Below are 27215 nucleotides of genomic sequence, written 5' to 3' on the forward strand. Positions count from 1 at the left end.
ACAGGAAAACGATAAAAGACACAAACACGCCATCACCTGTGGGTGAACACTTTTCACAAAGAAGAAGTCAGATATAAAGTGATCTATCAGTCCTCATCCTCAAACCTGCACAACACTTTCAAAAGATGAGCCTGGGAGTTTAAATTCATAACTCTGCTAGGCACTAAAAATTGTGGACTGAACAGAGACACTGGATTTATGGTTTATTACACTAATCTGTAATTAGTGTAATCACTGCAGAGGTTGTATCACTGCAGAGGTGTTAACGGGACACTCCACCTTGCATGGTCCCTTTTTGGAATATGTGCTAACTACCTATGTTAAACAATCTGTTCCACCTTGTCTTTAGCTGTGACAGTACCTTTTCTAGGTCTGAAAAACAGCTCTGTGTAGCTCGACAGCTTGTCTCTTTCACCAACAGAAGTTGATCCAATAAAAGATATTACCCTCACCCACCTTGTCTCTCAAATTTACCTTTGTTAATTAACTATCCTTTTCTTTCTGATCACTTTTCAGGTCTGTTAATTTGTCCATCTTTTCAGTGATGAGACAGCGCTGGGAAGTATGGATAAAAATATTGGAGAGCAGCTTAATAAAGCTTATGAAGCCTTTCGACAGGCATGCATGGATAGAGACCATGCTGTGAAAGAACTGCAGCAAAAAGTATGTGTTGGTGTTTGTTTTTTAAAGCTATCCCTTCTGTTGAGAATCATAGTAAATGTGAAGACTTCAGTTTTGCTTTACTTCAGCAACTGAAGTTTCAGTGCATCTTGTTAAAGATAGAAATTGCAATTAAAAAAACAAACTACTCAATCAAAGAATAGCACATTATGGTGTGTGTGGGGGGGAACTCCCAATATGCATGTGTATCATCTGGCAGTCTTTAATCTTTTATTCATTTGTAATTTTGAAGGGGTTTTAGGTGGGGGAAAGGTGTTGTCTATGGAGGATAATCAGGGAGCTCTTTAAAAATGTAAATGTATCTTTGCTGTCTACGAAGTATCCATCTTTCATGGAAAATATTAAATCTAATTATCTTTTTCTTATTTTACAGCAAATTGATAGGGAAATCTGAAGCTCTTTCAGACAGTTATTTATATTGTTACTTACCTGACCCAAAGATGTGCCTTATAAGTTATTAATAATTAGTTATATTGGGGTCTTTGGGCACTGTGCTAGATGCTGTACAAGCACATCGAAAGATACAGTTTCTGTCATAAGTATTTTTAATTAACTTACCTAAATTACAAGCTGTTTCAATATTAACACTTTTTAAAATACAGGAGTCAAACGGTATACTTATATGCTTTTATCCAACAATGAGCAGTGAAGAGGGCGGTTCAAGGAAGATTCTGAACAATTTGGAGCACTTTGGGTTTTTCAGGTTTTTGGACTGATGCGAACAAGCATTTACAAGGATAGATTGCGACCATCATGTTGGACACAACAACATTTCCATGAGTTGTCTGGAGCTACTAGTCGCACATACAGTCCAATACTCTGCAAAAACAGCAGTTTGTGGTTTTGTGATACTGCCTAGCACACCGTGGTCTCTAGAGCATTTCAAATCCTGCTCTTCAATGGAGTCTCTCATTCTTCATCAGTTCACACACAGTTCAGTGGAGGTGGCTATGGTGGGGTCTGTCTGGAGGAACATGGGTCCTAAACTATCTTACAGTTCAGAGAGAGGAAGTAATGGAGTTGGGGGTAAGAAAATGTCTGCCAGAAAGCACACTTTATTCTGAAATCCAGTAACCCTGCCTCCCCAAAAAAAGACCCACCGCAGAATAGCCTGGTGCTCAGGGCACTTATTTGGATGTGGGAGACCTCAGTTCAAATGCACTCTCTGCCTGAGTCAAAGACCAGACGCTTGACCCTGGGTCACCCATATCCTAGCTGAGTGCCTTACCCGCAAGCTATTTGCTATTCTGGCTTGGGGCTCTCGCTCTCTCAACACCACTGAGACGTTCCTAAACTCTAACTCTGTGTTCTTTGAAATTAATTGCTAAATTATAAACTTAATTTTGTCCTCTTTGGATACATATGCTGCACTCAAAACAAGAAAATAAATACATGCTTATGGAACAGCCTTTCTAAAGCTCAGTGGAAAATTAGAACATAAGGAACAAATGGGTGAGAATGTGTGTATTCTACAGTGACAGAAACAAATTTCTATGGGATTTTGTTGTGCATTTTTTGTTGTTGTTGTTGTTTAGAGACAAGCAATACACAGATCTTCCATAAAGTGTTCATAATAGCTTGTCTTTGCCCTAATCAACCTTCAGCAATCAGATTCTCTGACTGCAGAACAGAACCATTAAAGGTAAAAGTATTTCCTAAGGGAAGTCAACCTATAGAAACTGCAGGTTTTTACCAAACATGAGATTTTTTTGGATGACCTACATATGTTGCTTGCTCTAATGTTTCCTTCCTTTTCCTCTGTTCGCTCCATGGCCTTAGCACTTTGTTGGCTTGTCCAGCATTCTGTTGTTAACAGTTTACTAAAGTTACTGGTAGGCCACTTGTTTTGCCAGTCTCTAGAGTTGGGAGCCATGTCAAACACACAGAAGCCAGAGTCATCTTGGCCAGATGGTGTTTGATACAGATGGATAGTTGGTTGTCATGCAGATCTTCTAGTTGGTAACTTGTTGCTGCCATCTGACTCAAAGAATAATTTGTGCACACTGGCTGTCAAAAGCATCTTCTCTTCTGTCTGTTTTAGCTGTCATGTCTGTGCTCTGTACAGAAGTGTTGACAAGACATTGCTGTTGTACATTTTCAATTTGGTTTTCAGTGATTTTTCTGCTTTCTGAGGTCTTTTATAGCTGCTGGAGTGTACTGCTCTATGATCACTTTTTTTTTTTAAATGCTCTCATAGTGCAACAATTACTCAGCCTTTCAGAGTAACCTTTAGTCAGATTGTAGGTTTATTCTTGCATGTTGTACGGACAAGTGCATCTTTTCAATAAAAAGTCTTTTTAACTTAGTGAGGCTTACAATACAGATACAATAACAGTGAAGTAACTAATTTAAACACACTAATCTTGTCCCCACTCTTTCTGTGCAGTAATGTGTATTGTAATTTCAGAAAAAATTCAAATAATCCTCCTAAAACTTCCTTGTTAGAATTTCACAAGTTTTCTCCCATAACTTCAGCACTATTAGTGTTGTACCATCAGGAATGGGCTAGTGGAATCATGTGTGTAATATATATATATTTTTTTTTAATCCTGTTATTCAGCTACCTGAATGGTCCCTGATTGTTGTTCAGTTAACTGGCTGACTAATATTCATCTACCCTAGAGTAGCTCAGTGCTCTTCTAGGTTCTAACAGGGCAGGTCAAGCTAGGGGAGGAGATTAGGCAAAGTTAGACGAAGAGTAACACTGATCAGCTATTCTTTTCTTTGCTAGTTGGGCTTTCTCCCCATCCTCTTCCAGGAGTCTTGGAAGGCAAAGGTAGCAAAGACATGCAGTGTGATGTATTAAATATAGACATGTATATTTATTCCTATTTTTTAGTTAAACAGCAAACAGGTATGGGGAGTGGAACTATAATATTGTTTCAAATTAAATTTGAAAAAAATAATATCTTTACTTAGACATTTAGATTTATTTCCTGAAAAATTAAATTGATAGTGACTTTATATAGATATAACTGGGGTAACTAACCGACTCTGTGAAAGAATAATAAATAAATACCCAAATCCTAACTTTAAAACACAAATAATTTAATTTGTGGTTACGACTGAAAATTGCCTCTTGTATAAACGTTATCCTGACATTTACTACCATCACTGTTAACCAAGACTTACAGCAATCTTGTTTTATCTAGTAGTTTACCTTTTTCCACTCAGTACAGACTTAAAATTAGACCTGTCACAGGTGACAACTGTCAAGTTTCTGTGCACAAATTGTAGCCGCAGGCATCCCAAAAAGAGAGCTGATAAACTGTATCTGCTAAAACTGAAGCCCTTAATCAAAACAAAATAAGACTAATGCTAATTAAATTATTGTATTTTCAGACAGAAAGCTATACGCAGCAAATATGTGAACAGCAGGAACAGATAGAGTTTCAAAAAAGTATGATTACAAAACTTAAATCACAGTTGGCTCCTGTGAATGCTAACAGAGGTACGTACTCTAATTTGTGTGCTTTATATGTCTTTCCTTTTATCATGTATTATACTGCAGAATAGTTTAGTTTTGACTTCTTTATTGCTTCAGATTCTACAATGTGTATCCACAAAAGGACTCTGAGGTAATGCTATACTTAACGGCAATAAGACTCTTCCTTTGTGAACAGAAAGATTTAACATACTTTTGCATTTTTCAAATTTTGTTTATAAAATGAAAAATCTTGGAAACCTTTTTGTTTCTTCTTCGAGAAGAAACAGTGAGGATTTAAAAAAAAAATATATACAGCTTGCTCACATTGAAGTCAATGGACTTCAGGTGAGTAGAGTTGTTAATTGTAGTAACAAATTATCTGCAAACAGGATATGATTTATTTTTATGAATACTGATCACAATTGTTTGACTAATTTGTGTGAACAAGTTTTAGCCTATAGTTTGGTCGAGAACTGGGTAAATAGGTGTGACTTTCTATGTTGTGTGAGTGGTCAGCTAAGTTACATGGCACTCTTTTGTTAACTTATTGGGTTACTTAAGCTTTAGAAACAGGAGTTTCTCTTTCTGTTCAAATTGTCAGTGAACATTCTTAATTAACTGGATCAATTCTACACAGGATAGAAATGAACTTTTCAAAATGGCCATTAAAACTCTTTCAGTAAAAGCACTCTTGTGAATATTTATTTATTCATACTAGTCTAACGCTTTTCCTTTTCACAAATGCCAGCAAAGCTGATGGCTTTATTTTCAACAATGTGTTTATTGCTGGATTTGCCCATCTGTCTGAGTATTAGAGGGCAGAATTGGGCCTCTGTTGGATTAATACTAGGTCCAATAAAGGAAACTAAAATAAACTTAATATGTATTTACAGTGATACTTGGCCCAGTGAAAATACCAAATTCATACGATGCATTTATTTTTTATTTTTTTTAAATCTTAACGTGGCTGGGGGGGACATGCAGTGATGCTCCGAGAGCTGTTTTTATTTTACAGGTAGTGCACATGGCCATGTTCTGGTGCCTGAAGATAGTGAAACATGGAGAAATGACACCTCCCCTAATCTAACTTTTGATCAGCTCCATGAAAAACTGAAACTAGCAATGCAAAGAGAGAAACTTTTAAAGGTACAGTAGCCTGATTGTCTTTAACATGATTATTATATTTATGCTTTTAGGTTCTAAATGGAGAAATGAACTTTCAGAGATGCCCTGAACTGCTCCCTTTCCAGGGTCTTATGGGCTTGATCCTCAGCTGATGTCAATTAGCATAGCTGCACCAAAGTTGGTCGAGCTGTGCTGATTTCCACCAGTTGAGGATAAAGCTCTGACTCTTCCCAGCTCTGTTGCTGTTTGGCAGCGTGGATCATGGGAATAATGTTGACTCAGAAAAAGAAGGGGGGGGGGAGACCCTGTCTGCTCACTTATTTCTTCACCTCACATATGTGACAGTCAAGAAGGAGCTCCCCTTTTCTGTAATGAGAATCTGTCACAATGCAGTTGTCGGAGTGGGGATGGGGACTTGGCAAGTCTGCGCTGCGGCAAGTGATTGGGGTGAGAAGTGACTTGCTGCCTAAACTGGCTGGATATATTCCTTTCCCCCTATCCGTAGCTGGCTGAAGCCACGCCAGGGTTTTCATCATAGACCTACTGAGGTTGGCAGGGATGAGACTAGAGCAGCAGTGGTCAGGAGGGAGGAAGTGATTTACATGAGGCTCCCACACGCAGAGCAGACCTTGTGCACCAAGCTGATCCTTTCCCTGAACTGCTCGGCCTGCTGCGTCTTCTGGGGCTTGCACATCCCATAAGGCTGAATTGTCAGTCTGAGCATGACCCCACAGTGTTGTCTTAATAAACCTTGTGAAACCAAAAGCTCAGACTAAAAAAGTTAATTTGGGGATTTGTTTGCTAAATCTGAGCTATGGACAAAGTGATCCTGCATTTCGGTGAACTAAGCACATTTTAATCAGAGGTGTTAATTTGAAAATCATTTTATCAGATTAGTGACAGTTGCTAATTATCTTGTAGGAATCTAATTTGAGACTTTTTTTTTAAATAAGCATTTTCAGTTTATTGTTACTAAGGCCATTTTAGAATGAAAGGATGATACAAGAATCTCATCCTCATATAGTCTTCGCTTCTGGGTTAGCACTTGTAACTCCACAATATAATTTCCATGGTAGTTTTTTGTATTTAATTAGAAAATGAGAGTAGAATTTTGTTGAAGAGTTAACTCCTTGTCAAAACATCTTTGCAGGTCTTTCCATTTCTCTGTATTGAATTTCATTATTATTATTATTATTATTATGTGTATTCCAGTAGAGCCTAGAGATCCAGCCATGATTGGGGGTCTCATTGTAATCTGTATTGTACAAACAAATATTAAGAGACAGCCCCTACTTTGAGGAGCTTACAATCTATCTAAATAAGACAGAAAAGGAGTGTGAGAAAGGAAGCTGAATTATCCCAATCTTACAGATAAGGACCTGAGACACAGAGATTATGATGTGCTTACATTGTCATGGGAAGTCTATGGCAGAGCTGGGAAATGAACTTTGATCTTCTGAGTTCTAGTCCAGTGTCTTAACCACAAGACTGTCTTTTCGAGGCACAAACTACCTATCGGTACCTGCTTCTAGACTATTCAGGTATCTCTCTGATTTACAAAATGATGTGCATGAGTAAGAGATGTATCAGTTGTAAATTTAATCACTTACTTAATATGGATCTTTGGTATATATTGAACAAAATTGATCCTCCTAGTATTTCATTTGCCACCCTGTCCAATCTAAATAGCTTTCTCTTGTAAACGCTGTCTTCAGTAGAAGAGTCGGTTCTTTATCAACCCAAATATGGTAGTTCGCTTACTATTTGGCAGCGGAGGGGGGGAGTGAAATGCTCTATCAAATTTTTTTTCCTAAACCAGGTAAACTATATCCACAGCCATTGTCCTCCACCACATGAACTCCTTTCTGCTACATCGCTAGCAAAACTGTCTCATTCAGTAGCTGTATAAATTCAGTACATGTAAATCCATGGTGGTGGGATTTAAATTAAAATAGTTTGTGTCCCTTCATTCTGTCCCTGGTTAGTGTTTAGATTTACAGTGGTTCTGAAATTGTGGGTCAGGACCCCAAAGTGGGTCACAATCCCGTTTTAATGGGGTCGCCAGGGCTGGCTTAGGGCTGGTCTACACTAACCCCCAAGTTCGAACTAAGATACGCAACTTCAGCTACGTGAATAACATAGCTGAAGTCGAACTACCTTAGTTCGAACTACAAAGTACTTACCGCGGGTCCACCCGCGGTAGGCAGGCTCCCCCGTCAACTCCGCGTACTCCTCTCGCGGCGCAGGAGTACCGGCGTCGACGGCGAGCACTTCCGGGTTCGATTTATCGCGTCTAGACAAGACGCGATAAATCAATCCCAGAAGATCGATTGCTTACCGCCGAACCCGGAGGTAAGTATAGACGTACTCTTAGAGTTGGTTGGGCCCAGGGCCAAAGCCCAAACCCAAAAGCTTCAGTCCCGGGCGGTAGGGCTCAGGTTACAGGCCCCCTGCCTGGGGCTGAGCTCCTGGGCTTTGGCCCCCCGGCCTGGGGGGGTGAGGCTTGGCTTTGCCACCCCCTTTTCCCCGGGGTGACGGGGCTTAGGCAGGCTAAGGCTTTAGGACCGCAGGAGGGGGACTGTCATAATTTTTGTTGTCAGAAGAGGGTCGCGGTGTAATGAAGTTTGAGAACCTCTGGTTTAGAACATTCCCCAATTGTATAATTGCCTGTATCCCTTTCAGGGTCTGATTTATCTCACGTAGCTCCAAGTTAGCTTTTAAATGAGGTGTATTTGCTTATACAATCAGACATACAAATACAAAAGTGTCACACCACACTGTTATTGAAAAATTGCTTACTTTCTCACTTTTACCATATAGACTCATAGACTTCAAGGTCAGAAGGGACCATTATGATTGTCTAGTCTGACCTTCTGCACAACGCAGGACACAGAATCTCACCCACCCACTCCTGTAACAAACCCCTAACCTATGTCTGAGCTATTGAAGTCCTCAAATCATGGCTTAAAAACTTCAAGGTGCAGAGAATCCTCTAGCAAGTGACCCATGCCCCACGTTGCAGAGGAAGGCGAAAACCCCATAGGGCCTCTGCCAATCTGCCCTGGAGGAAAATTCCTTCCCGACTCCAAATATGGTGATCAGCTAAACCGTGGGCAAGACTCACCAGCCAGACACCCAGGAAAGAATTCTCTGTAGTAACTCAGATCCCACCCCATCTAACATCCCATCACAGACCATTTGGCATATTTACCGCTAATAATCGAATATCAATTAATTGCCAGAATTAGGCTATCCCATCATACCATCCCCTCCATAAACTTATCAAGCTTAGTCTTGAAGCCAGATCTGTCTTATAATTATATATATTATATAATTTATATCATTATAAAATAAATCAATTGGCATATAAATATTGTACTTACATTTCAGTATATAGCATTTAGAGTAGTATAAACAAGTCATTATCTGTATGAAATTTTAATTTGTACTGACTTAGCTAGTGCTTTTTATGTAGCCTGTTGTAAGACTAGTCCAATATCTGAATGAGTTAATGTACCCCCTGGAAGACCTCTGTGTACCCCTACGGGTACATGTACCCCTGGTTGAGAACCACTGCTCTATTTCATCTGCATTCTGTTGACATTGTAACCCAAACACATTTCCCAGATTGGCATTCTTACACATTGATCAAGAGGGGTGACAAAATAATTCCTATACAGCCATACCTGAGAGTGCCCTTGGGACATATGAGCATTGCTCAACATATCCCTCTGGATCCTCTTGCAGAGGAAAAACCATAGCCTCTCAAGAGAAACTTTGTCTTCTCTGCAGGTGTCTGAGCTATACCTCGTAGTTAGCCTTCTACCATTAAGTACTTGTTCTTTTAGACCTAGCAACTAAAAATACTATCACGGATATGATCTTCATACATCCCAACAGGGGATTGACCAAAGAGACTAGTGCAGTCTCTGTACCATATCCAGGCTCAAACCAGAATGAAATCATGGAAATCTGTGGACTCCTTTATATCCAGAACTGTCTCACCACAGCCTTCTCAACAATCTTCTCTCAGAAAAGGAGATTAGAGTGGGTGATAACTGGCATAATTGTGAGGACCCGAGACAGTAAAGAATGACCAAAGGGACTAAGAGAGAGTTATTTGTCAATGCTTCCCTTTAGGAGACCAAGGGGTCAACATCCCATTCTGTTCCAGGAATGGTCTTGAATACTTCCCAACTAGGAAGGACGTGGGTCCAGTTTTCATGTCACAGCCCAAACGTCCCCACCATAGCCATGACCTTTGCAGGCAAAACTACATGAAACCCAAGCAAAGAAGACCTTGCATTTCTCTCCCCTAAACACAGCTCTCCCCACAAAGGCAAACAGTGCCATGTGAATCAGTGTAAATTTATCTGTGAAGCATGAATACTTGACTCCACACCCAAGACAAAACACCCATATTTACCATGCTGTTCACACTCCTCCCAGAAATATTTCAGGACTTTAGATGCTATAGCAGAGGGAAAGAAATGCTTCTACATCTCAGGCACAGCCAGGGCATCAGATCTCAAAAATGATTTATGCTGCAATAAGTTACTTAGTGGTCTAGGTTCTGAGCTGTTCAGAGCATAAGCAGAGTGGTGAGGATTGTGCTATAAGTCACCTTCCTGTGCCCCTGATCCTGGGGCTGAAATTCCCCCCCGTATAACTTAAAGCAGTCTGAGAGGCTACTCTAAGAAATGCTAGCTGGGGCAGTCCTCTGGAGTGCTGTGTGTTAGTCCTCTGGAGTGCTGTGTGTTCCAGCCCCTCCCACCCCAGTATGCCTCCTCCATACCACCTACCTCTGAGATGAGGGAGCAGGTAATGGAAAGCTGATACACTGGATTTATACCAGCTGCGGACCCTCCTGCACCTGCCTGTCTGAAACAGCTTTAAGCTTTCTTTGTGCACCACTGGAGTGATTGAAAAGCAGAATTAGCCAGGTAACCTCTGAAGCTGAATGGGACACTTATTGGTAAACTTATCAATAGTCAGACAAAAGATGGTTAATGTTCCATAAGGCCATTGGTGGAAGTTTGTCAGCTGAACAGCATTCTTCCGTAGAGCCATCTGAAATTTTACCTGTTCCATTAGCTTCCTAGGACAGACCATTAAAATAGGTTGCCACACCCTGACAGGAAAGATATGTCATAACGGAGAGCTCCGTGACACAGGAGTAATTTCTATCCCTGCTGCCAATCCCAGTACATAAGATTCAGAACATGGCCAGATATGTTAATTGAGCCAGATACCACTAGACAGTCTCATAACTGTCATGGGATCATGAGATATAAGATATATAAAATATATCATGAGTTCATAAACTAATCTAGGAGAGTTATCATATTGATGTTGAAGCCACTCAGACCCAATCAGTCTTGGTGACTCTGGTTCTTTAAAGGTTGAATTGTCACTGTTAGTGTCTGTAAGATATGGGAAAGGCAATATAATGATGTCATGACAGCGCAAAGTGATGCTGACTTTCATCAGTATGTGATGAAATAGCTTCTTCACAACAACATGATGCTCATTTTAGTACACAGACAGGCTGTTGTGCTGGTATGTAGTGACTCTCCCACTGAATTTCTCTTCTCTCTGCCTTCCTTGTGCCCCATTGCCTTTGTTCCCCTACCAGAGGAAGAGCATAGCGACTCCCACACTGCTTCTGGTGTTTGCCTTGTGTTTCAGGGGGCACTCCTGTAATCTGTGCTCCTCTTGCTTTGTCTGACTTTTGGCCAGAGCAAAAAGAGCAGAGTCCTATTTAGACTCTGCAAGAGCTGTGTGCAGGGACTGAAGGAGCCATGAGCTAAGTGTTGTTGCACATTTGCCTGTTTCTAATGTATGTACTTGATACATTTCATGCTTAACCCTGCTTTGCAATTGTTAGATTTTTATTCTTAACGTTACTGTGTAATGTTTTTCAGACCTCCTTATGCTTTATAACCTTTACTCTTACAGCCCTTTCCTCACTCTTTAAGTACTTCAACCTTATCCAACTCCTGGCTCCACCATAACTTCCTTCAACTTCAGCACATTCAAAACTGGTAAGAATACCTTAATCCAAAAACACCACCACCTCCATCTTGCATACACCCAAATGGTCAGGAACCTGTGTATTAAACTTCAGCAAAGTTCTTACTTGCTTCCCAACTCAGTAAATGTTTATCCCTTTCTAACCTGATCCACATAAAATATTACCTTGACTACAGAAACTTTTTATGCCTTCTTCTCATCTCACTTTTGTGATTTCCTTTGCTTTCCCTAAGTCCCTCAGTCAAATTTACATGTCATATTTTGAAAAATCTCAGACCCCTCTGGAAGTTGGGAACACATGACCTTTAGCCTAAAATCTTCACAGACTTCCTATCCATTTCAGAACTGAGTACAACAATCTCTTCCTGCCTAGTCTTCGTGTCCCATCAAGACTAACACTTCTCTTGCTGCATCTTTTCTCTTCATCCCATTCCTTGGACTCTAGACTTCTTTACACTCCATGTAATGGGGTGTATAGACCCTAACCTGGACAAGGACAGAAAGGGGTTAATGGCCTGTCCTGGAAACAGGTACTGAAATCTGTCCCACAGTACCTGCCAGAAGCATCAAACCTGAAAGTAGGGTCCTCCAGCTAAAGGAAGTAATCAGGAAGGTAATAGCATATATAGGTGTAGGGGGATGGCTTTAGAAATGGGTTGTCCTGCCAATTGAGAGCATCAGGGGAACTGGGTTTGCTAGGACTTCAGCCAGCCAGTGAGATATGGGGTTTCCCTGTGGTGAAGAGAACCCATTTTAAAGACTATTTTGACCACTCAGTGAGTGGAGGAAGCTGACTGTTACTCCTTGAGAAAAGGGAAGGCCTACTATGGACTAGGTAATTTGGGGGGCAGGGTGAGCTGACCTGGAGCACTGACTCTTGGTTAACTGGCTCAAATTGTGAAATTTAAATATAGAAACGTCTTCTCTAAACTTCATCCCAGAATGCATCTATATTTTGACTCTTACAGCAGCCTCTTTGGGGCTCTGCTAATGGGTTATCTGAATACACTCCCCTCCTTGAATCACCACACCTGGGGCTGGATCCTTCTCCATCTGCCCCCATCCCATGTACACATTGTACTTCTAGTACATTGTATTTGCATGTACAGGCTTCATAAAACATTTTGGGGGGGGGGTGTTGAACAGGATATACCTTGGGCCTAATTCTCTATTTGGTTACTTAAGTTTTATCCTGTTGGAGCCGGGTACCTGACTTAACATGGCTCATCCTTTGAGCATTCTTTATCTGTCTTCCCACTGACCTTGTTTTTAAACTAATTATTTTTCCAGATGGTGTGACTTGCATTTTGGCACATTATTTATCTTGACATTGCATGCGACTTTTGCAGCCCTAGGTCAAAGTCACCGTGTTTCTATTTAACCATTTTGATCAGTTAGATCAATACACTTATAAACAAACATTTAATTTTAGTGGGAAAATGTCCTGGGAATGAAACACCTGAATTACTCTGTTATTTGGGTGACTTGCAAAGCAATTAGAAATGTTTCAGAGAGAGACTTTTGTACCCAATTTCAAAATTATAAGAGCAGAATATTTCTGGTGCATTTGATTGCTTCTAGACAAATATAATAAAACTAATTTGAATCAAGTGAATGTCTCCTATTCGCATTGTGGCATTTTAAAAATACAATTCAGTCATCCATATTCAAATAGTTCTCTTCCATAATTTGCCTTTTCTTATTTGACTGCCACAGTGCTTCCTGAATCCCTCCAAAAATAACTGCCAAAATTCCCTCTCTTATTCCCCCTTCTTAAATATATTTATGTATGTAACTGGATAATTGTCACTACTGCTTCTACTGTCCTCTGCAAACTTTCTAGAAATCCTATGCTTCTATTAGTATAGAAACTTTAGCTATAGACATTTCCACAGCTTTCAAGGAAAGACGACTTGTTAGCTGTTGTAACTGCGTCTCTGTGCCTCTTGCCATATATTCTTTTACTCAAAAATAATCCAAGGATTGCCTCCTTATACATTTAAAAAAAACCTAAGTTTTCCTTTGGTGACCTGCTAGATTTTCTCCTTATATAATTTCTACAAAAGTCTGGTTGAATATTTGGGTTAGGGCTTACACTTAAAATGTCTAATTCCTTATCTTTTCAGCATTGCATGCACCTTGGGTCTTTGGAAATCTAAATCACCTAAGTGATAAAGAGCTACATTTCTAACTGCTCCAGAAATTAACTCTGAAGACTTTGTCACCTTCTTTAAAATTGCTGTAACTTGATTTTAGCATGCTATGAAACTAATTAAATGTTACTGCACACAGTGTATATAAATGAAGTAAGACAATGTCTTCCACTTTTTTAAAACACTAAGGTGAACATCTGCTGGGTTTGCTTTTATAAACTCAAAACAGCACACACTTGTTTTGAGTAATTGTCCATGATCAGACATATCTGTAGATAGTACTAAATGGTCTTTAATTATGTCAACGCAAACTGATGTTAGTGAGTAGATAAGACTCATTTCATTTAGGTTGCCAAGACTTAATTTAGTCTATCCCAGGCTGTTGCATAATGATATTCTTCCTGTTCTGGAAATATTAACCAATTGTGCTATTTTTAGGACCAGTTGGAAACAGAGAGCATTAAATTGAAGGAAACTGAGGAAGAAAACATTCTAAAGGAAAATAAACTTGTATCTATTATTGCCGTTAAAGAAGAAGAAATAAGGTTTCTAAAAAACAGATTAAAAGAAAAAAGTGAAGCACAGGATTGCATACATATGCCAATGTATGAAATGGAGGTAAGTAAATAAAATGAGACACCACACCTTTGCAAATAATTATGCTTATTTTAGATTTTGTTTATACAAATTATTCTGGTTAACAGATTTTAGATTACAACTGTATGTAAGTTGCTAAGAAAATTGTTAAAATAGGTACAGTAACACTAGCTGTAATGTTCCTTCAGTTAAGCCATAAAATACTTGAATCTTATTTTGTGCAATTTAACTATTCATCTTATTTTTATTTTAAGTTGTTATAAAATTAAATATAATATTGATGGAGAAAAATAACATAGCTGTATTGTAGTTGGTCTTTACAATTCAGACTCAGATTGAATATTATCCCTAGCTTCAATCCTCCATTTTTATCCCACTCTTTTGGTCAGATTGGGTGTTTCACTTACCAGGAAAAACATCCAGGGTAGAGCAGTGGTTTTCAACCTGTGATCCACGGATCCCTGCTGGACGGCAAACTATGTCTAAGATTTCCAAAGGCGTCTGCACCTCCATTTGCAATATTTTAGGGATCCACAACTGAAAAAAGGTTGAAAACTACTGGGTAGCCTATATTTAGTGAACAATTTACAGTCCATGTAATACGAGTCTAATCCACAAGGTGGTAGTCAAAGGTAACAACTTGTTTAAAAGCATGATAGAATACTTATCAGCTTTTAATCTGCTTGTTGAAAATTTTAGAGACAATTGCTTTTTGAAACTAAAATACATCAGTTCCTTAGAAATGAGCCTATGATCTGATACATGATTAAAACTGAATTATAATACAATACAACTTCTGTGCATTAGCTTCCCTACCTATAAAGAGGAGGATAACATTTACCCACATATTAAAGTCCTGTGAGAGTCTCAAATGAAAACCTTTGTATAAGGGAAAAATAGTGGAATTACCAAATTTGTACTAGAAGGGATTTTAAATCAAAGAATGAAGAATGAGATTTCTTGTACATTTTGTTTTCTAAATGGCTTCTTGGAGTACAAGCAAGATTAGTTGGTTCTGCTGATGTTGAAGAATGTTGAGACATTTGTTAATCTACCTTTGTGTTAAATCCATGTAAATGTAAGAATTGAAATTAGTACACCAAAACAAGCTCCCTAATCCCATGTTTTACTTTAAGATTAAACATACGAAGATTGCTCCAGCTAGACAGGATTTATCTCCAGGGATCCCTGGTATTTTAACTGTGCATGAAAGGTAAATAATTTTGCAGCATTTTTGTAAACAATTTTTAATGTTCACATTTACTAAAAGGTAATAAGGCCAGCTGCTTCTCTCCCTTTTCATAATACAGAAAGAACAGAAAAGGGCCCAGAAGCCGGCGTAGGGAGGGGAGCAGAGCCAGTGTGGCATGTGGACACATAGCTGGTGTTCTATGGGTATTCAGGGATATATCAGGAGGAAGAAAAAACAGCCACTTGATGCAGCAGGAGTTTAAGCTCCATGGGAAATAGCTATGGATGTTAAAGCTCATACAATAACCAGCATTAACTCCTTTTGGGGGACTGTGCAGTCATGCTGGAATAACTAGTGGCAGTACAGGAGGGCAGTGCTGCCAGGAGAGGGCTCAACAGATTGCACAAGGGACTAATCCTTCAATTTTATGGTTCCAAATCGGAGTGTTCAGGGCCAGGTTTAGCTATGGTGCCTCTGCCCACAATGCAGAGGAGGCCTTGTGACCCCTGTATAATCAAGAGAAGGGCATCACAGAGGTGTATGACACTGAACCTCGCTGTATTTAATGAGCGAGTATTGCCCTTCTGCATGTTTTATGGTGAAGGGGGTTGACCAGAGCCTTAGTAGTATTCTCCTGTGAAAAGTGCAGACCTAAGCCAGGTTTTTACCAATCTTTGCTGAATGATCATTTAGAGGGAGATTCTTAAAGGTGTCACATGGGGTGAAAAAAATGGGTTTTTTTTTTTTTTTTTTTTTTTTTGCTACTTTATTTTTTCCTAAAGCTTATTTGAAGTGCCTTTTAAAAAAGTATTCCCCCTCTTCCCTACCCTCCGCATGTTTTTTTACATTAAAATTCAGCTCTTGTATGCCCAGTTCTTCTTGCAAGGCTATGCGTGACTGGAGAACTTGCAGGATTATGACACGGCATTAGAGAGAAGCAAGTGAAATCTGATTGAATAAAATATAAATGCAAAATATTAAAAGCTTTTGAGTGGGGTTTTGGTGTGTTTAACTACTAACAAACTGAAACACCTGAGAAACAGTTGGAACAAATACTAAAACCACTCTCACCAGCTGTCCTCATTCTTCTGAGTGAGTTCCTAATCCACATCTCTGGGTCCTCCAAAGGACACCTTCAGCAAAACGAGGAAGGCAGCACTTAATAGACCAAACTGTTACAGGGTGAATAAAAACACAGGGAAAAAAAACATTTTTATAAAAGCAACAACACAACCCTGTGGCATAAAGGAGCAAAATAAGGCACGAGCCCTGTGTCTCTTTCCCCTACCCCACCCCAAATCTTCAGGTCACCTTTAACTAAAAGTTTTTTGCAAGATCTAAGAACTTACGTTTTATTAGTCTGTGTGGTCTAATGTGTCTCAATTCAAGTATTTGTGATGCATAAGTAAGCAGAATAATGTACTGTACATGGTTTTTCAAGAAGCCAAAAACTGCACTTGTATGAAGAGCTATGTTTCCCATTCTTAGTGTGATTTACTAAGTATTTGACAGCCATTTAGGAACCTGTGAAAGGTCTGTAGGGAAACAAAGCAAGAGGGGAAAAAAAGCTAGGATTTGGGTTGTGCAGAAGGGAATACCAGGCTATGTCTAAGCTACACAGCTTTTAGCAGCATGGCTGTGTCGCTACAGCCATGCCGCTAAAAGTAGCGCTGTGTAGCTGCTGTTTGTCGGGTCTCCAACAAGCAGTGTTTGAGTTGTCAGCAGGAGAATGCTCCTGCCGACAACACGTTGTTCACACTGGTGCTTGTCGCCGGCAAAACTTTTGTTTTTCAAGGCAACAGCTGCTTTTGCATAGCATATTTCCTTTCCTGCATGGACTAAAGTCCACAGCAAAAAATGGGAAATAATGTATGTTCACAACAGCATTAGCTAATTTCTCTGGACTAGGGTGACCAGATGTCCCGATTTTATAGGAACAGTCCTGATTTTTGGGTCTTTTTCTTATATAGGCTCCTATTACCCCCCATCCCTGTCCTGATTTTTCACACTTGCTGTCTGGTCACCCTACTCTGGACTGGCCATCACATGAACACAGGAACACTATAATTGCCAAGGCTATGTTGTACTGCCAATGCTGGAGGGAACTCAGTGAAACATGAAAGGTCTGTGGCTCAGGTTTCCTTTGAATCCCTGGCCTATAAAGGTTTATTGCTCCATTCCACCATTTTCATGCAGGGGGCCTATGCATGTGCTATATGACCAAACAGCTACATATTTCATCATGTTTGACTACTTTCCTCCTTTTCATTTGCTTTTGCAAAGGAGAATGTGTGTGCGCATGCCTTAAGTAGAAGGCTACCAGAAAAATTTAGCTGTTAACACTATCTCTGGCTTACAGTTGTGGAATATTATTTTTTTAATTCGAGGTCATGAAAGAGCTGAACTCACTGACACTTTGATTTAAAATATTGAACTTTTAGGGAAGATCTAGAGATGGTTTTCCAGGAGATGAAGGAAGAATGTCATCGAATATGCACATTAGCAAGAAAGCAAACAGACCAACTCAGTAAACTTAACATAAAGAGAGAACCTGTAAATGGTAACATCTTACTTTAGCTCTTATTGTGATTCAACTGTTTGAAAGCTTTGCTTTATATTTGAAAATACTGTAAATTACACATACATTGAAAGTACTTCTACTGTTTACCATCTGCTTCTTTCAAGTCTGCTTGCATGGTGCTCTGCAGTTCACTAAGAAAATGCACCACGAGTTTTGGAATTGTATGAGGAACATTCCAAATTACATGGGTAAGAGGCAGTCACCATGTAACTGACTTTCAGGGTTCTTTTTTATCCCTTGAAGTAGATCATTGGCTCTCACTCAGTCTGATGCCCCAGCATGCTCTAAGTGACAGCACTTTTTGTTTTTTATTCAGCTCTGTTTATAAAAATGCCCATTATGAATATTTCCAGCCTCACATTTGTCACAGAAGGCTGCCGGATTGTGGAGCTGGCATGTGGAGAGGTAGAGGACTTTAAAATAGAGTGCTTTGTGCAGACTTGAAACACTTTTTTTTTTTTTTAAATTATACAGACTAAACGTCCAACTCTCACCAAAATCAATGGAAAAACTGACTTCAGCGAGAACTGGACTAAGTCCTACGAGCCTGATCCTGCTAACACTTATACTGGACATAGTGCATAATACTAGAAGTAGTTTCATTAGCTTTTACATGCTAGTAAGACAGCAGGATCAGGTCCTGATATGGTTTTACAGACCACTTTTCAAACCCTCACAAAAAAAATTATTTACCTTACCTTTCCAGCTCCCTGCAGATGTCTCCAGTACATATTGGCAAACTATGTTACAACTTCACATGAAATAAGAGCTAGTGGTCCATGACTTCAAGTGATTAAAGGGGAAAAAAGGGTAGATGAAAGTTGATCTTTTATTATGTGCCCCTCTTATCTCTGATTTGGGGCACCCAGCAAGTTTATTCCAAAGTTGATGTTTTGTCTTTTCTTGAGGCAAGTACAATGAAGTGCTTGCTGATCATGACTGTGATATATTTATTAATAACATGACTTGTAGTCCTAATAAGATGTACACTGGACTCCCTTAAAACTTGTATTCACTGTCTAACTGTTAAACGGTAACCATATTTGTGATAATTTCCCATGAATAACAATTGAAAAGATAAAATTTTAATGGTACCCACTTATGGCTGTACTCAGCTGAAATCAATATGTACAAGTATCTACTGAGTTCAGCTAAACCTGGACATCAAATGCTGAAAAGAAAATACTGAATGAGTCTAAAGTTATGCTCCTAAATCCATATTTTAAGATGTAAATAAGGGACCTGATATTCCAAAGTTCTGGGTATCTGTCAAGCTGCTTCCAGTTAATTAATAGGTGCCTGTAAAATTGATTTCTGTGGGGGTTTTTTACACTACATTATTATTGTGTATTGTTTGTATAGAATAAACAATATGATGTCCTTTTTTCACATGAAAAGATTCTCTGCCTCATTCAGGAAGAGACAAGATGGGTGAGGTAATATCTTTTATTGGACCAACTTCTGTTGGTGAGAGAGACAAGCTTTTGACCACACCGAGCTCTTCCCCAGACCCAAAGAAGAGCTCTGGGGAGCTGAAAAGCAGAAGTTGGCCCAATAAAAAGATATTACCTCCCCCACCTTGTCTCTCTCATATCCTGGGACCAACATGACTACAACTACTTTAGAAGGGGCAAATTCACCATATAATTTAAAAAATATATATCTGTAGCATAGAAAGCAGTAGACTTACCATGCCAGTTTCTGCCTGTGAATTTATATGGCGTCTATCACCATGAGATTGGAGTGATTTCAGGAGGACTTTGCATACATGAAATATATAGTAAAACTATTCCCCAATTTGATTAGAAGCAATATGTAGATTGCATTTTGAGAACTACAAATAATATTGAGAGCTCTCAAACACAGAGGAAGACAATCCCTACGGTGAAGGTCTATTCACTTCAAATGCTTTGGGACTACAGTGCCTAGCACACCGTTGGCACTCCATAAAATAATATCTTGAGTTGCAGCTTCTATTTGTGCCAGAACACTTTAGTAAATGTACGTGAGTGTGTGTTGAGAATATGGGGCAACATACGTTTTAACAAAACCTAAGAGAGAGAGAATTGTTAGAATAAATTAATCAAGCTCTGTTATTTCACATTCTGGTTTTTTGCACTAGGGCTATCATTCTTGAATGGGGGGAGCATCCCTCAAATTATTGACTTCAGGAAAATACTCTAAAAAAAAATCAAGAAAAAGAATCAAGAAAAATAACTGATCCGCACATTTGTGCTTTAACAATTACTTTGAACTATTATTTCCATAGATGGCGTCTGACAATTTCCTTTTTCCCCCCTTTACAGAAATTCCATTTTCCATGCCTATTCAGTGTACTGATAAAACTGATGAACAAGCAGAAGAACTTTTAAAACCTCGGGTTAAAACAGATATAAATAGAGGTGTATCATGCATAACATCTATCACACCAAGAGGAGTGGGCCAAGATGAGGAAGACAACTCTGTAGAATCACTTTCTAAATTTAGTGTCAAGTTTCCACCTACAGACAATGACTCTACTTTCTTACAGAGCACTCCAGATAAACCAACAGTTCCTTGTACTGCAATAGCTGAAAATATGCTTCAAGATCATCATTTTAACATGGATCATGAAGACCATGCTATGAACCTGAGTAAATTGGAATGTAACACATTTGAAACTCATGGAGTTGACCACATAACCTCAGCTATGCAAAACCTAACTACACTTGACAAAACAAAACCCCCAAGCCATACAGCCATGCTCAAACAGAATACTCAGGACAAAACACCATATTTGAAAACAGCAGACATTGGTACCAAACTTGTACATCCGTACACAAATCAAGATGCTACTGAGGTAAATTTTCCCTCTTCAGAGGCCACTAGGAGGGCTGTCAGAGGACCTCAGCAGGTATCTTTATATTGATATTGTATATTTTAAAGGTTAATATTTCATTTAAACAGGTGCTATGCAAATGTCTTTCAGGCAGGAATGAAACCTATATGAATCACACCATTTTTATGGTGAACTTTTGATTTTATGTAGATCTGCTTTCTGACACTGAATTTGTGTACATTAACTAAATTTTCAGTGAAATAATGGAGGGATTTAAATTAGATTTAAGAATATAGATGCTTGCACAAATTTCACTTCAGGAAGATATTAAGTAACTGTTTCTGTATCCATTGCAAAAGTGATTTTAATCATAACTATCCAAAAATTCTTTACCCAAGTATTTATTCCATAGAATCAAATATAGTGTGCATCACTATACTTTTTAAAAATGTACAACTGAACATGTGGGCATATGTGCTATTTTAAAAAATACCAGATAATTCAGTGTACTTCCTTCTGGGAAAAAAAAAATCTATCTTTAGATCTAATAAGGGACAAACACAGAACAATTTAGAAGGGGTAAAATATTTTAGAAGTACTTGTAGAATAGGAAAATATGTATTTTCACAAATAGTCATAAATAGAAACCTAAAGAAATACAGGTAAATGTATATCTACTTTTTAAGGAGACGCTTGGTTTGATTTTCAGAGGTGTGAACATCCAGAACTCCAGCTGAAGTCAGCATGAGCTGTAGATGCTCAGTATCTCTGAAAATAAGGCCCTTTGGCCAAATTCAGCAAAACAATTATGTGCGTAAGTGCCATTGAGAGCTCTGCTGAATCAGAGCCTTTGGGTAACACCCTGGCCCCATTGAAGTCAATGACAAAACTTCCATTGACTTTAATAGGGCCAGGATTTCACTTTTTTGTCTCTCTCATTGGAGGGAGCATTATCCAAAGGCTAGAGCAGATATTGATATTTAGGATTTTTGTATTTTCTTCTCAGCTCTTCCAGTGACTCCCTTAGACTTTGGGCAAATTGCCTTAACTGCTCTGTGCCTCAACTTTGCCTTTAAAATAAGGAAAAGAGGCGCTATGGGGCTAAAATAACATTTACCTTGCATCTGAGGATCTCTAGAGCTATAGATGTATTATTATTAAAACTGACCCAGCCTAGTTCTACTGTCTACCTTAGTCTTAAATTTAATTTTCTGACAATTTTTGGCAGAGAATCTGAGATTTGTAGTCTGCTTTACATAACTTTATTTTTTTAAATTACCATAGATTCATTGTCATATTTTAGATATATTGTTTGTGCTGTGGTAGATTTTAATTTTATCCTGAATTATTAATTATGTACTCTTCTTATTGTGCTTTATTTTCCCCAGATTCTCAGTTATAGTTGTGACTGAGTAAAAGAAATTAAACAACTTATTTTATTACAAGTAGAATTCCTGTGGAATCTATGAAGCATCCATTCTATTACTTGTTACTTTTTTTCCCCCTTTTTCTCCATTATCTCTCCTGCTTGTTCTTTTACTAGCCAGTGTGTGAATTCATTTTTCAATAGATGGCACCCTGCATTGTATATTACAGCAAGTGAAACAGCTGGTATGTGATTACAAGTTGATAGGGAAGTATGCAGCTTTAAAAGTACAGGAGAGTTGGTGGACAAGAGCATAGGGTTAGATAATTGATATTTGTGCAAAATAAGGAAATTACTTTAGTTTGAGGGTATCATTTTAGAATGTGAATGACCAGTACTACAGCTCTATGGGGAGATTTTAATATTGAATGTTACATTTCAAAAGAGAACTGGCAATAGAAACTATTTTCAATATTTATAAGTCATATCCATGTAGCAAAATAGAACATAAGGACAGTATTTAAAATGTTGCATCTTATCCAGAAGTTTATTTGACAGAAGCCAATATTACTTTAGGATCCATTAAATATACATCTGTGTATATTTTACGTAATATACATCACCTTTATTTAACTGCTTCCAAAATGTTTCCATGCATTTTGTTTTGGGTGAATTGAATTGATCGGTTGTCTTTTTACTGATTATAGGGTCAAAGATTTGCTCTAAGCTGAGTTCAAGTGCTGCAGTATCATCCAGTTAGATGAATACAACTCCTTTGCGCTGTATTCACATTGGCAAAACTTGGACATGTAATTCTCTCCACTGGGTGCAGCTGCAGCAGTTGTGCTCTAGTTTAGACAGTGCCCAGAGCTCTTTTACCACCTTGTCGGATAGGGACTAGTAATAAACATCCAAGCCCTATCGATATTTATTCCCTGTCGTTACCCATTCCCGCGCCCTATCTATAGCTGCTACTGCTGGAGCTCCAACAGTGGTGAATTACATGATGATTTTTTTTCCCTAGTGTAGACTAGGACTTTGTCATATTTACTACATATGTTAACTTATAAGATGGAACAGCCCCTTAAAATACAACATATTTGGCAACAATGAACCTTTGGAGCTGCTGCTCTCAGTTTGTGGTAAATGTAGCTCTTTCCTGCTTTTTGGTTATTAAATGGAAAACTCAGTGCTGTTTCCTTAGAATACAGGGTGGCACAGAGATTTTTGGAGGCCTGGGACAAAATCTGAAACAGAGTCGTCCCCCCACCCAAAAAAAGGGTTTAAAAACACCGAGGGGAGGCTGCAAGGGTTGGGTGTGGAGAGTGAGCCTACCCCACACTTACTGCATAGAAGTGGCTCCTGTCCTGCGGGGCTAGGCCACACTACCCACTCTGGGCATTGTGAGCTGCTACACAGGGTCACAGTGCCAAACCTGAATGGCACTGCAACCCCATGCAGCTGGTCACAATGCCACTCAGTTTAGGGGCTCACTGCCCCTTTTCCTCTTCCCTCCTTGCTCCATCTGGGTGGCCCTGTTAGGATCTAGTACCTCTTTGAAAACAATGTGATTGAAACATGTAGCAGATTAAAATAAACATGCATCTTACTGGACCTAAGACTTTACTGATTTATAGTTAACTGTACATATGTGCACACATTTACAACTTTAAGGTCTGATTCTGAAAATATTAATTATTGATGCAGTACTTTATTTAGTGGGACTGCCAACCCTAGCGAGGCCACAATTCAGAAAACCATTTAAAATGCATAACTTTAAGCACATGAATAGTCCTTTGACTGTAATGGGATTACTATTGCTTGAAGATAGTTAAATAGATGCTTAAGGTCCCAATTCAGCACAATGCTTAAGCGTCTCCTTAATTCTATCCCTATTCAGGGAAGCACTTAAGTATGTGCTTAAGTCCCCAAGAAGTCTGTGGTATTTAAGTGCTTTGAGGGATTGGTACTTGAGTCTAGTAGTTACTCTATATGCATCCGAAGAAGTGGGTTGTAGCCCACGAAAGCTTATGCTCTAATAAATTTGTTAGTCTCTAAGGTGCCACAAGTACTCCTGTTATTTTTGCGGATACACACTAACACGGCTGCTACTCTGAAACTAGTTACAGTTTGTAAAATTAGAACCTTACTTTGTCCCCAATACATTTCAGCAAATTTTACAAGAACCTTTTTGTCTCTTTAAATATCAGGCCTCTTTATATGGTTATTAAAAATGCCAGTTTATTCAAGGTGGTTGCAAGTCAGTAACCACAAACACACTTCTGTAGGAATATTTAAAAGTATGTTAGTGTCTAGACAGATTTCATATGCAATTTACATCAACTGCCCACTATCTACAAGCCGTAGATTGTATTGCAGAAGGAAGTGATTTAATTACACTTAATTACTAATGAACAACAGCCCCCTGAAATGCTAAACATTGTTTAGGAAGTGAATTAACTCCTAAAAGAAACTGCATCTGGTTTACAAATAAGAATTAACCACTGTGAAAGCCAGGTTGGTAGCACAGTTCGTTGCCACTGGAGGATTAAGCACCTGCTTTTTAGCGTGGCAAAGTTTGGGAACATGAGAATTGAAGCTCTTTTATGGGGATGGACAGCAAGAGACTTAACTTCAAGAGAAACTGCTTGCCTTTCTACTGCCAACATACTCTTTCCCTTCTGTGCATACGTGAGGTTATAGTGAAAAGGTCTGCTGCAAAAAGACTGTAGAGATCTCTCCTGTGCTGTGTCCCCTCCTGTCACTTACTTGCTGCCATTCAGTTTGAGTGCACTTTGGCTTATAACTTGATGCCAAGTAGGAAGAAGAAGCAGAGACTCAGACACCTCAGGCCACACAGTCTTTGTAATGAAGAAATCAGGATTGCAAAGGAAGGTTAAGGATTAATTTAATTTCATTACTGTAATATTAGCAACAGATAATAGAGGTAAAATTATAAGCTACCCTATATTGCCAGGGAGATTGCTTTCTGATTAAATTGAAAACTAGATATGTACCAATAGGGGGAATGTAAAATGTATATTGCTTATTTTCTAAAAAGGGCAATATTATCTTTGCAGGAATGTTTATACAGTATCTCAGTACAGAGACTACAAATGCCATGGCTTAGTTTTCCTACAGTGAAATATTTGAAGAGTCCATAAAAAGCCTTAGTATTTATTACACTGACATTGTTGACAAAGGAAGCTTTAGTTGATTATCAAGAGTTTTAAAATCTGACTTATATTCTTGTATTTGACAAAGTGTTTGCAGATGTAAATGTATAAATGTTTAGTTTCCTTCAGATTCTTTTACTTTGCTGAAATGTGAAGTCTTTTCTTGATTTTTAATGTAATGAGAACCAGAAATGCCATTTTTGTTGTTTGATATATCAAGTATATACAAACTCTAACTAGTGCAAAACAAATGCTGGTAACTTTTATATTTAGAACTGTATTCATTTTAAGCACAAGTAGTAATAATTTTTTTTGCCTTTTTCAGCCCTTCTGGAAGCCATCTCAAACTCAAGATAATAACTTACTGGCACAGGGTTATACAGACTCAGAACTGAAGCAGTCTGGAATATGTGAATTCTGTCAAAAAGTTTTCCCACCATCTACTACATCCAGGGGGGATTTTCTCAGGCATCTTAATTCACACTTTAAAGAACAATCAATGTATCCGGAAGCAAGCTGAATAAGGCTTTGTAGAGATACTGGGTTGCGCTTTTGTGTATATTTCATTTTTAATTCAAGTGTGTATGTTAATTTCAGAATTAAGACTATGTTCATAATGTTACTGAAACTGTTTTTCAGTTAAGTTCATTTCAAATTTTACACATTTAAATTACCCAGTAGAAAACTGTAATTCAGTTTCACTTCAGTATGTCATGTTGCAATATGAGCTTTAGGCCTGATCCTACAAACCTTTTCTTACACAAGTTATCTTCACCTGAGTAGTCCCACAATAATTGACTACTTGTGTGAGTAAGGACTACTTGCATGAGTAAACGTTTGCAGAACTGGGCCTTTAATTTGAGGCGATAAAGTGTGAGCAATCCTATCAATTTTTCCTCCTATTTACTCATTGTAGTAAATAGGAGCAGGAACAGGCCCTAAGAACATTTGAAGGGCTAGGGAGGAATCTCCAAATTTTACTTAAGACAAGTTCAGTGTTGTATTTATATTGTAGATAAGGTTCTTGTAAAATCACTAGAGCAGCCAAGTAACAGGTATGTCATAGTTAAGATACATTTATGTCTTTTGTTTCTTACATCATTGGCAGAGATCAGCGTAATCCACTGTAAAACTGTTTTAGTAAACAGATTTGTCTCAGAAACAAAACAATACTCACTCTCTGGCTAAAATGAAGATTGCAATGGTATGTATCTTTGGCAGAAGTGCACTATTAAATTGTTAATGTATATTAGCATTCATAATTCATGGAAAATAATTATTCCTCTGTGGGAGCTGATACGTGTTTTTACATACAGATAGGGTGACTAGATGTCCTGATTTTATAGGGACAGTCCTGATTTTGGGGGCTTTTTCTTATATAGGCACCTATTACCCCCCACCCCCGTCCCGATTTTTTACACTTTCTATCTAGTCACCCTATATACAGAGAAGATGAGATGAACCAGCTTACACTTCCCCCTAAAACTAGAAGTTCAAAAGATAATTTAGCATTTCTTGTGGTTCCCTACTGGATGTTACTCAAACTCTAGGGATTTTTTTTTTTTTTAAAAATGAACACAAGTCTTCAGACCAAAATACATGTCTCTCTTAAACTAGAAATCACTTTTAAACTACAATTTAAATTTTGATGGCTGTGTGTGAATTTTATGAATGTTAGATCAGCTAGCTTGCATTTTGTTTTTAAACAGTTGATGTGCAATGATCTCTTCCAGGAGAGCCTTCTGCACTTTGACTGGACAGTTCCAGTCCAGACCTAAGTCGTAATTAGCATTAATATATTTTCTGTAGCTACAGGTAAGCATGGCGCTAACTTCTCTCTGTTCAAAGATTTATTGGGTGATGGTAACCATTTTACAAAGATAAAGGGAAATATAAATCTTGCATCATTTTTAGAAGTGGATTTTTAAGTCAACTGGAGAATACTCCTACACTAAACATTTTTCTACAACTGTTTACTGTAGTTTTAAGTGCCTGCTGTGTATGTGACTAGCTGTTGGCTGATAATGTACTGTAATAAAGTGCAGGGTACAGTGCTTGTCTGTTAA

General features: G+C 38.5%; 1 protein-coding gene across 2 annotated transcripts; it reads left to right on the forward strand.

The window, feature by feature from the left end:
• Positions 1–522: 522 nt before the first annotated feature.
• Positions 523–27215, forward strand: TANK (TRAF family member associated NFKB activator). Of its 2 annotated transcripts, none has more exons than XM_029910481.1 (8): positions 523–663; positions 4024–4132; positions 5124–5254; positions 13858–14037; positions 15153–15229; positions 17650–17768; positions 20096–20682; positions 25475–27215. In XM_029910481.1, exons 1-8 carry the CDS (start codon positions 565–567, stop codon positions 25667–25669), a joined length of 1497 nt encoding a protein of 498 aa, XP_029766341.1. In that variant the 5' UTR covers positions 523–564; the 3' UTR covers positions 25670–27215. The 2 variants fall into 2 exon arrangements, with proteins under 2 accessions (XP_029766341.1, XP_029766342.1); XM_029910482.1 differs by having other exon boundaries at positions 20096–20628.

This window comes from Terrapene carolina, unplaced genomic scaffold (genome assembly GCF_002925995.2).
Source record: "Terrapene carolina triunguis isolate 2854851 unplaced genomic scaffold, T_m_triunguis-2.0 Scaffold62, whole genome shotgun sequence".
Lineage (NCBI taxonomy): Eukaryota > Metazoa > Chordata > Testudines > Emydidae > Terrapene > Terrapene triunguis.

Excerpts from the sequence above, each read along its gene's own strand:
- TANK (XM_029910481.1), top strand. The coding sequence starts at position 565 with ATGGATAAAAATATTGGAGAGCAGCTTAATAAAGCTTATGAAGCCTTT. Across the intron at positions 664-4,023 it reads TGAAAGAACTGCAGCAAAAA|ACAGAAAGCTATACGCAGCA; the intron begins GTATGTGTTGGT and ends TTGTATTTTCAG. Across the intron at positions 5,255-13,857 it reads AAAGAGAGAAACTTTTAAAG|GACCAGTTGGAAACAGAGAG; the intron begins GTACAGTAGCCT and ends TGCTATTTTTAG.